At 37.5% G+C, this 11,227-nt stretch overlaps 1 protein-coding gene across 1 annotated transcript; it reads right to left on the reverse strand.

Annotated features, from left to right (window-relative positions):
• Window positions 1-326: 326 nt before the first annotated feature.
• ZCCHC4 (zinc finger, CCHC domain containing 4) lies at window positions 327-11,133 on the reverse strand (the record flags this gene model as incomplete). The annotated part of the gene is made up of 13 exons (XM_010139923.1): window positions 10,945-11,133; window positions 9,538-9,620; window positions 8,833-9,108; window positions 8,245-8,325; window positions 7,877-7,949; window positions 6,490-6,640; window positions 5,930-6,030; window positions 4,540-4,661; window positions 3,899-3,974; window positions 3,370-3,421; window positions 2,487-2,631; window positions 714-750; window positions 327-391 (listed from the first exon to the last, which is right to left on the reverse strand). Coding segments are annotated over exons 1-13 (1,451 nt in total), but the record flags the coding sequence as incomplete, so codon positions are not given.
• Window positions 11,134-11,227: the final 94 nt, after the last annotated feature.

Raw genomic sequence — 11,227 nt, forward strand, 5'->3', positions numbered from 1 at the left:
GAACCGACGCTCGGTTCAATCGTTTTTTCAACAGAATCACCTCTTCCAGCAGTGCCAATCCAAAATACTAAAAATAATGATTTCTTAAATTTAACTTATGGAAGTAGCTTAAATTTAAACATACTTGCAAGGTGACTTTTTTTGACTTATGAAGCTTACACAGTACTTTTTGTTGTTGTTCTTGGGCTTATTTGTTTGGAGTGGAAATTAAAAAAAAAACAAAACCTCACTGCGAGAGGACTGGAACTACACGGATTCCTAAGAATTTGTGCCTTCCCGTCACCTAACCTCACTTTCTCCCTTGCCCCACGTTCCCCGATACTTACCACAAAACCATGGCATCCAATACCCCACCTCTCAGCAGCGCTCCGTCCTTAACTGCAGACTCCCGCTTAACCAGACAAAGAGCTAATCCTCAACACTCAGAATTGTTACATCACACAAATACATGGTACATCTGTGATTTACTCAGCACTTTTTTTTTTGTGCCAGTAATGATGTGTAATAAAAGAATTGTCACTTTTAATTCATTCAGGTTTTATTTTGGATGTTAGTATTAACATTTATAGAAAAAGGAATCACAGACTGCCCATAAAAAAAAATGCACTAACTACATATCAGCAAAGTCATGTCTTTTTTTTCTTATTCTTTACTTTCTTCCTGGAGAATATGGCATGCTTCATAGCTGATCTTTTACAGATCCCCGTCTTTACCCTCTTTAGAGTTTTCTGCCTTAGCTTTTCATCAGCTCTGTAAAGACAAAAGGAACATACACATTAGAATAGCAGAGAACGCACTTCTACACCTGCTGGTATTTTAAGTCATCTGCCCACATAAGCATATGAATTCAGAAGTACTGGCACAAAAAGTACAAGGAACATTCCATCTTGCAGTGTTATGGCATTTAATCTCCCTAAAACTGTTTGCCCACTTTACTGACATGAATTTTTTTCCATCTATGTACTTTTTCAGCATTTACCTTTAAACAGACGTAGAAAACTTAAGGAATGCCATTCAGCGAGTCCAAAAAGCGCATACAGACTTCCATGCTCACTATGTAATGCACAAATATGTTAAGAGAAAGGCTTAGAAGAAAGTGTGTAAAGTTTAATAACATTATGAAGATTCCTGCAAGTAATATAGGATCTAAACACGGACTTTTTCCCTGACAAAGGACTGATTTTGTAACACAAAACATGGAATAATTTTAACAAAACATCCAGATGTTTGTATTAGAAAATGAAACCTAAGTTATCTTCTGCAATAAATCAGCAAAAGAAGTAACTGATGGCCTGAAATGACCATTCCAGTACACTGGACAGAATAATATCTTATTTGACAGAAGAAACAGATGAGTTTTCATTAATTTAGTTTAGCATCCTTCGTACTTTTCTAAGCAAATAAAAAAATGTTAACAGGAGGGAATTTTTAAGAGATACTTACGAACAAAATATTGCTACCTTTTATCTCTAATACTCCATAACCAAAACGCAGATTAATGTCACAGCAGGACATGAAGCCATACACGTGCACTCCTCTGCCACCCAGGCAGGCATCTGGTGAACCCCTGGATGCTGATCAAGAGCTGAACTATCTGAATCTCACCATGAAACAGCGGTACAGCTTTTGGGAGGGAAGATTTGCACTTCCACTGCCACAGCTATTCCAAGTCAAGAATCACAAACACACGCAAGCACGCACTCTGCAGAGGAAGTTACAAAAGTGTGAGACAACTATCCCGAACTGGAAAGACTGAGCCAGCTGCTGGATCACCTCCTAGCAAAGCCCCTTTCCCGTTAATTCCATCTGAAGACCACCACACACAACTTTTTGTCCTTTGATACATACGAGTACATGTTTGTGTGCGTTACAGAAGCGCAACAGTGGCAGAACAGAAGTACTTAACGTGACCCTCATTAATACAGATCTTACACCGCAGAGATTTAGACCTTACTATAGGGAGCACCTGCAATACCAGAAGGAAAAAAGAAAATGATGCCACAACAAACCAAAAGAGACAAGAAGCAATAAAAGCAGTGTAGTTACTCTTTTTTCTGCCCTTTCACGAGGAATTCCAAGGGGATAAAAGTGTTTCATTAATTTTGAATCTTCTTGACATAGAAGATTCAAAATTTTTGAATCTTCTTGACATAGAAGATTCAAAATTTTTGAATCTTCTTGACATAGAAGATTCAAAATCCATCATCCCATTCATCAAGTTTGGGATCCATATAAGCCAGTTGCAAAAAAAAAAAGCTACAGTTAAGGAATTGGGAACCACAGTAAGTGACCCGCCTGGTTTTGATCATATCCTCCCTATATGCTCCCACATACACTCCCCAGCAACACAGTAAAGTGGGCAACAGTGGAAGTTGACATCAGCACTCAAAGCCAATAAAAATCTCTTTCTAAATTTATTCTGTGAAATAGGATCTGATCTCATCTGAATGCTATTTTTTATTGTATTAATGCAATATCACACTTACTGGCAAGCTGCTCTGGTGTGGGAGAGCCTGGGACAGGTACTGCGTTTGTGACCTGGCTTGCCACAGACAAAACAGCCAGCGTCAGTCTTCGCACAAGTGTGGTTCTGAAGAGCACAGCAGTTGCAATTGTCACAGTGAAACCAAGCTGCAAAATAAGTAACATGACTTACGATCATGTTTAGAATGAACATTCTGAAACTAAGCTTTAAATACAGGGTTTATTACTAGGTTTTAAACTTTGTTTTAGTCTTACAGAGATGGATGTAGTCAGTTTCTGGTCCCTTACCGCATTTCATAAGGTACTTTTCATTAGATATACTGTGTAACTATTCCAATCTAAGTTACAGATAACAATTATTTTGCCATTAGAACTATTATCCTCTCTGTGATTTTTAACATGAAAAATAGTCCAGATGTTAAAATGGACTTACAAATTGTGATTTCTGTTTTGGTAACTAAAATTATTGCTTCAGCTATTTCAACACAGCTATAAATGCAGCTGCACTGGTGTATGAAACACAATCTGATCTCAAACATTTCAGTAACTGCCTGCTTATGAAATTCTAATGAAAAAGTTCAAAAAATCAGGAAACACTTACATGACAAATCAAAACATTTCAGCTTTCCCGTAAGAAATGTAAATGGTATTTAGCATGCCTTGCGAAGAATGTATCTTATTCCCACACAGTGCAAATATACCTAAGTTTTCAAATAGCAACTAATGTGAAATAGAGGGTTTTTTCCTCTACGTCTTTGACATTTTATATTTGATTACATTTTATTTCTTCTACAGAATATTTTCTCTTCTGGTTTGTAATCTCAGTTTGTTTGGACTACAGCTTAAACAATAAGCGCACTTTTAGAAAACTTTTTCTGTACTTACAGGGTTTTACACATTTTTTGCAAAGAACACAGTGTTTCCATTGTCTGCCATCCTACAAAAGATGAATAAATGCATTTTTTTAGTTTGTTTGTTTTAAAAAAATATCGATGCTCTCTTAAAACTGAACGGCTGATGATGGTCCCCACTACTGACAGAAACAGGTCCTTCTCGGGAAGGACTGTAACTTACAAACAACAGTCCTGAGAATCCATGCCAACTGCAGCAAAATGGCTGCTCTTTGAAATTCTACAACTTCCAACATGTAAGAAATGTTGTCACAGACCACGGATGAATAAGGTGTAAGTGGCAAGTAGCAAACTTTTCCTGCACAAAGGAATCTGGGAAAGAGAAATTAATTCCCAGTGCGTTATGAACGATGACCTGTGAAGTTAGTATCAAATATACAAAACTGAACTGTTAGGGGTTTTCCCAGGGAAATCGGAATAGGTTTTTACCAGAGTAAATACTACAGAAGCTATTATTTGACTGCTGCTAAAACTGCCACCCAGGAAGACATCAAAACACTTACTTTTGACGTACATGAATTGCATATCTCACAGTGCTGGTTACCAGAACTGACGTACCGCTGACATATAGAGCAAAACCTGGGAAAAAAATTACAAATGTACTGGCCCACTCTTTGCTCACAAAGGAATATAAATCAATTTTATACAACCTCAACAATAAATATAAGGATTGCAACATCCTTTTGTTAAATTAAAGATGATGTTTTTGACGCATAAAATCACCACTTAAGACCCAGAGCCTGATAATCATTTAGACACAGTACATCCAAATGGTAAAATTCAGGTGCAAATCAAACCAAATCCATTCTTTTGTTCTTGATGCTTCTCTTAGTGCTCATTTTATTAGCTACTGTCTAAACCAAGCTGATTATCAGGCACGGCTGTAAATCCCTCTCGTAGGGGTACACAGCATTTCCTACAGACAAGCTGAGGAATCTCATCACTCCACACTGGAAAATCTAAACCTTTTTTTTGATGCCCAGGTCTCCTATACATTGTTTATAGAACATGCGGCCTTAGAATGAGTCAGAGAAATGTGCTCTTGAGCCTGGCCTCCAAGTTAGACACAACAATACTGAACAGCACCATCCCAGAGGCCTTTAGAACAAACATAATCAATCACTTCAGCGTTAACACATCTTACCTATAACCCTCTTCGACAGGAAGTACAATCATACTTGGGGTGAGGTTTGTGAAGATACGGACAGGGGACTGTCTACGACCTGTCTTGCCATGTTTATAAAGTGCATGATTATCATAGTCTACCTGGAAAAATAAAACCAGAGAAAGAGAGTCTTAAATGAATGCTAAGCCCAGGCAGAACCATTCACACATTTTTTATCTTTATATGTGCCTTATGAAGTTTTCAGTTTTATATGAAAGACTCTAACCCCAAATAAGAGTACAAATTCTACCGCAAGTATTTGGTTTCATTTATTTTTAAAGTTATGCTACCATAATATCAGGCTAGATTCAAGAAACTAAGTTCCCAATAGTCCAATAATCTCATTTTACTTAGCCCTCTTAGCTATTTAGCAAGGGATATCCAAGATAACATTGCAGTTGTTCTACAAAAAAGCAACCCATTTAAAAAAATGGAACTATACTGTTTGGTCTATCTGGCAGTAGAAGATTAGACTTGCATCTTAACCTACCTCAGAATAATTATAAAGTTGCAAATCCCATCAGAATTGCTTTTTCCAGCACTGCCTTCAGAGACCTAACACAAAAAATTACTATCTCTGAACACTGGCAGAAATGCAGAGTCTAGCCTAGCAAGAGCTTCCAATTTTCTTCTACAAATTACCATTCTACAAGATACAAACACGCTGTTTGGAACACCCCATGTCAAACTTTATGCAGAGCCGTTATCTGAGAAAATACCACTCCAACACCATGAACACCATGACTGAGCTCTCAAAAGTCATTGATGTATGCATTCTTAAACAACTTACAGAATGGATACAATACTGAAGAAGCTGATGCAAGATTATTGCTTTATCACCGACAGCTTCATTTATTACACAATTCCAAAAATTTCCATTTGTAATTCTACCCTGGTCCCAGCCGTTTTGGAGACACAAGATGTCAATTTGTTTTTTTTCCTTTTACCCAGGGCTGGGCATTACCCACCAAGTTACTGACATTTCAACACCTGGAAAAAAGAAACACTCTTCTTCAAGTTACCTCTCACCTCAGCAATATGCACCCGTCAAAATTAGTGCAAATTTTGTCACACTAAAAGCCTGGCAGAAGAAATGAGTTATGGACAGATGATAGAAGAGTTACAAGGTACACAATAAACTGCAGGAGAGTGTCAAAGTTATGAAAGATATGACTAATACAAGTTCAGAATCTGGGCTTCACATGAAGAGCACCACATGGTTTGCAGGACCTCCAATGTGGTATAAGTTAAAGTTCAAGAACAGCAGACCTTCTACAGACAAGTGCTACCACTGTATCTGCTTCCATTCACACGCCTCTTCACATTGCACAAATCTAAAATTAAGCATGTTCACCGGGGTCAGTCATACCTGGTAATCCATCATACTGAAGCTTGGGAAAGATTCAAGAATACGAGCCTCAAAGAAGTACGGAAATATCCAGAACATGGGCATCTCTTGGTTGTTATGAGCTAGGAATGAAAAGACTTAGATGTACATTAAAGAAAAACAAGGTACGTGAAGCATGAAAAGCTTACAGTAAACATTCAGAATACATAAACATGTATAAGTATGTCACGCTGTCCCTTAGGTGACAGAAAGTTTTGGCATATTTTATATATGCGGGGCTGTAAGCGCCACTGAACGAACAACCCTTGTCACCTGCCTGGGTTGGTAAGAAATGGTATTGGTTTGACAGCTTATTCTTCTCTACCTTTAAAGTCCGTTTTAATTGCAAAGTAGATTTGTAAAGAAAAGAGACTTTAAAAGTATCAGAAGGGTAAAGCAGGTATATGGTAGTTCATCTTTAGAAATTATACCACGAGTGTGTTCACATTCACCTGAGTAGCGAGAATCAGAGTTTTAAGCAGGTACTTTTTCTTACAGGGATGTTACAGAGCTCAACCCACCTATCTGGTTGCAATACATACCATCTTCTTCTGTCTCCTTCCACATTGCCATCAGTTTTTTAAAACTAGAAGCCAGTGCTCCCACTAAACCTCCAAAAGGAGGATCAGTTACCATAATGACTCTTTCACCATTGTCTTGATGCAAGAATTTCCTACAGTTTTCACGTGCAGCCTGTAAGAAACAGAGGTTCATTTCCAAAAACATAGATTCGAGAACTGTAAAAATACTGCCTTTGGCAATAGAATTATTATTTTAGAAACGTCAACTTTGAAAATGGAAGTTATTTCCGCTTATGGAAGTGAATTTCCTCTTGTGTAGCATTTAAAAAAATCCAAGTGGATCTGAAGCACTGGAAACAAGTGCCCTGTTCAGGTAGAGAGAAAGCATCTTCTTCCTAAGGGTACTAAATTTAACTTGGAAAAAAGATGTTATTCACAGCAAGACAGTAAAGTTCAGGCTCAGAATACATTTTGCTTTTAGCCCTTTAACTTTAGTTTTATCCTGTAAAGTATTATCAAAGTGGACAGGAAAAAATTCTGTTCTCTGAAAACTGATTCAAATCCATATAGTTATACAGTATTAAAATTTTAGCAATCCAGCTTGTACTCTTTCATTAAAGGAAGTGTAAAAAGCTATGTATTCACTGCCATCTTACAGTGTTCTCTCGTCTATTTCTTAGATTCTAGTGCATTCCAAAACCAGATTTTTAACACTAATATGCATTCAAAAGTGCTGCATTTCAGTGTGCGAACACACCGCAACACAGTGTCATTTCAGGTGCCAAATCTTCACACCTTGAAAAGAACACTACAGTGTTTATAATGCAGACGAACAGAGTCTTTTACTTTAATAAAAAAAAAAAACAAAAAAAAAACCCACAAAACCTGAATACAGTAATGGATTAAAAAAATTGCATGGTAAGGCTTCCAGATCAGCCTCTCATTTCATTCTAGAGGATTCTTTTTATTTTCAAGACCCCGTTCAAAATTAGCCTTTAGAATGGAAAAAATCTGAACATCGTCTACATAGCATGAAAGGGTTTGCAATAAACATGTCTATGCAAATCACTGGTGGATTACGAAGAATGGCAGAGGAAGAGCAAAGAATAAGTATACTGTTGGATGAATGATTGAAATTAATGTTTGCAATTGAATTACACTGTGATTCTCTGTACAAAGGTACAATAAACGTCTCTCTGCAATTGCAGGTTTCCTAATAATCTCAAAATTAAGCACTTAACATGACTTTTAAAGAAATCCAAGAAATTATTAATTTTCTTCAACCATTATACTAATTCAACCTCATTTTATAACAAGGTTAACCATTTGACCTTGCTTGCCTGGAAAAAAGCAGAAAAACCTCCTCTCCCCTCCCACCTCAAAGCACTCGAGAAATACTTGGCCTTACCTCTCCACCAAAAAAATGATGATTAAACATGTTGTAGTGGCAGAATTCATCCTCTGGGTAAAACTGTGAATACCTGTAAAATAAGTTTTAATGGTAGTAGAAAAACATAAACAACTTCTTGCCTATCCTAAGGGTCATTCACAGGGAAAACAAGGCCTGAAAAAAACCATCATCTTTGGGATCTGATTACTGATAACACATACCAATACTGGAAATTATTAACTATAAACTCTTCTCATAAACTGGATGTCAGTTGTGTATGTGTGCAGGAACGGAGATGCAGAGACAGGACAGGGAAAACAACCACCAATTTATCTTTTAAAGCAGTACACACTCTTCAGACAAGATAAATCTTTATCAAAACCTACCTGAAATCAATATCTAGCAGAAGGCTTCTAACCCTGAAATCTTCTTCTTGTGATGCTTTTGACTGGATCATTTCATGAAGCCTGAAGTATAATTGGAGCAAAGAAATTTAACACATAATGATTGGCTTCAGAAATTATCTTGCAAGACAAGAATGCCTGGTACTTTACTTAACCTAAAACCAAACACATAGAGAAAATGGAGTAATCTGAATTTGGCTGATTCCATTTGGCTAATATTCAAAGTTAGAAAAATATGTTACTCAAAAAAATGACAAGTTGGTAGAGCCTACTGGATCACCATGAACAAAAAAAAAACCTCCAAACACAAGCAAAGAAACTCATTGTCACTTCCATAAAAACAAAGCAGGACATTTACAGTGGGTATATGTGTGTGTGTGTGTGTGTGTGTTACTTGCGGTGCAGCTGTGTCTTAGGAGCTCAAAGTAAAACCCCACTAGATAATTCCAACCAATTAATGCATTATGAACATCTTATGATGGGATAATCCTTGGCTATTTAAATATTAGTTAGATGCACAGCTTTGAGACAGAATATTATTTGAAAGTGTAACAATTCTCACTGACACACCTGGGTGTTCCAACAGCGAGCACTCGTCTGAATCCTAAATCAGTAATAAGATCCAACAGGAACTGGCAACTTCTGTCTGCAAATAAATACTGTGCATTTGTCTTTTTATTCTCCAGTGGAAACAGAAGTTGAGTGGGACTTTTTAACTGGGCAATGGAGATATCACACAGGCACTGGTGATCCGAGTGTTTTTCCCATTCAGCTGGCAATAGCAATTGCTGGCACTCCTGGCAAAACCTCCTCTTTGGTAACGGCAACAGAACAAAATTCTTGTACCTTTAAATATAAAAGACAATAGGGAACAAACTTCGAAAAAGCCTCTATAAAGGGGGTTTCATATTTTTTAAGGGTTCAGACATTTAAACAAGAACTGTAGTTTAAGCCGCTCTTGCAAAACTCTACTGTCTACATGTGAATGAAGTAATATTTATGAAAAAATAAACTGCTACTGACCTGTTATTAGCACATTATGAGCACTAATGTAAGAGCTATACATAAAAAAAAATACAGTTCCTGTGTTGAAAATACCATGTTCTAATTAGATGTTTCATGCTATTTTCCCACTGCAGTCAACCAGTTCTTATTTTGCCAAACCCTTCTGGCATGTTTTCATTTTTTAAAGAATCCTGAAGTATGATCTCTACATTTAGAGTACTTAAACTTGCATCACTTGATCTTTACTGAAGAAAAGCTACACAGCAATACCTTTCCATGTTCTGTCTGTGTGTAAAAGAAGGCTGATGATTTCTATTATATTCTTCACGTGCTGCAAGCCTGGTTTCCGACACCTGTAAAATTTATGCATATAGAAAGTTACCAAATCACTCCGTATTGTACATTAAATCTCAATGTTATATAAAACGGGTGCATCAAAGGTCTCATGCTTTAGTTACTCTGCACAGAAAAACGATCACATTCTTTGCGCTGTTGTTTCAGAAAAACAAGCATGACTACAGCACTGAGGCATGCTGCAAAATGAGACTCCCACTGTGAATTAAAAAAGAAGCAGAAGTATTTCATCCCTCTACCACGTGCAATACTCAGAGAAAACCTCGAAATGTGATTATGATGAGGACAGAAACAAGACGCCCTTTCCATCAGAGCATGCCAGGAGTCGCATTCCCTCTGAAGAACTATGATCTGATCCTGAACAACTGGTGACAGTTGAAACGTTGCCCAAGTCTTTTGTTTGTGATTATTTTAAGAGCATGACAGCTCTTCTCAAAGTCTTCTGTTTGTTCCCACAAAATGTACTTACGGTTTCACAGTTAACTGTTTCAAGACATTTGCGCAAAACTTATGGAACTGATTTGTTTAAAGGGAGAGTAAAATTGAACACAACGCAAGACACCATGCTACAAGTAACATCCAAAATGAAATTTCACTATGAATAACATTTAAATCTATTTCTAGATTTAGAATATTAGAATATATTAGATATTTCTAGATCTTTTCAGCAGTAACCAGCACAGCAATGAACTGCTTATGAATCCTATTAAACTCCAGCCTGCCAACTTGCTGAGGACAATGACCATGACACAACACACTCATCTATGAAACACAAAAAAGAACACAAAATGTTGTGGACAAAAACCGTGGCAAGCTCACCATGAATACTTATCAATCCCAATTTTGCTACCATACAATTATCTGAGCAAAGTTCTTTATCTAAAGTGCTAGACATATTCTGAGGCTACTGAGCATCACATTTATCCCCACCATCTCCCTATTTTGCATAGCCCATTAATTGCCTATATCCACCAGATTGTCTCTGTCTTAGTCATGGAAGATGAGGAGATCTTGGGATCAGAACTACCCTGTTTGTTCAACATTGGCAAACTTTATAACTTGAATACCTAAGTGTGTGGCAATACAGTAACAAATGCCAGTTCTGCTCAGAATGTACACAGCCTTCCTTAAAAGTTATATTTTACACATGTGCTCCTGACAGAATAAGTGCTCTTCTGAATATAAACTATTAGACAAAACCCGCACAACAGGAATTGCCACAGACTCCCAGAACAAAATATACTTTTATTTTCCCCCAGTATTCTATAAAATAGAGGGAAAAATTCCCTACATTTATCATAGTCTTAAGCACAGCTCTCTTACCTTCTCATCTTCCCACTGGAAAAAGTTACAATCTTTTCTATCCCTACAAGCTGAACAAGCATAAAATCTTCTTCCTTCTTCGTTTCCTTGGCTGGTCTTTACGAACAGCAGAGCAGGACCTGAAGGAAGAACATCATTACGCGATGACACGCGGGACACTGCAAGAGTCAGGCCTCCAGCACAAACCATTAACTACGGCTGCTATAAAACACAGCCCCTCGCAGGAGAGCCGAGAAGGCCGCTGGGGACGAGCGACGGAGACTCTCAGGGAGGTGTCGCACAC

Source organism: Buceros rhinoceros, unplaced genomic scaffold, assembly GCF_000710305.1.
Source record: "Buceros rhinoceros silvestris isolate BGI_N320 unplaced genomic scaffold, ASM71030v1 scaffold30017, whole genome shotgun sequence".
Classification (NCBI taxonomy): Eukaryota; Metazoa; Chordata; class Aves; order Bucerotiformes; family Bucerotidae; genus Buceros; species Buceros rhinoceros.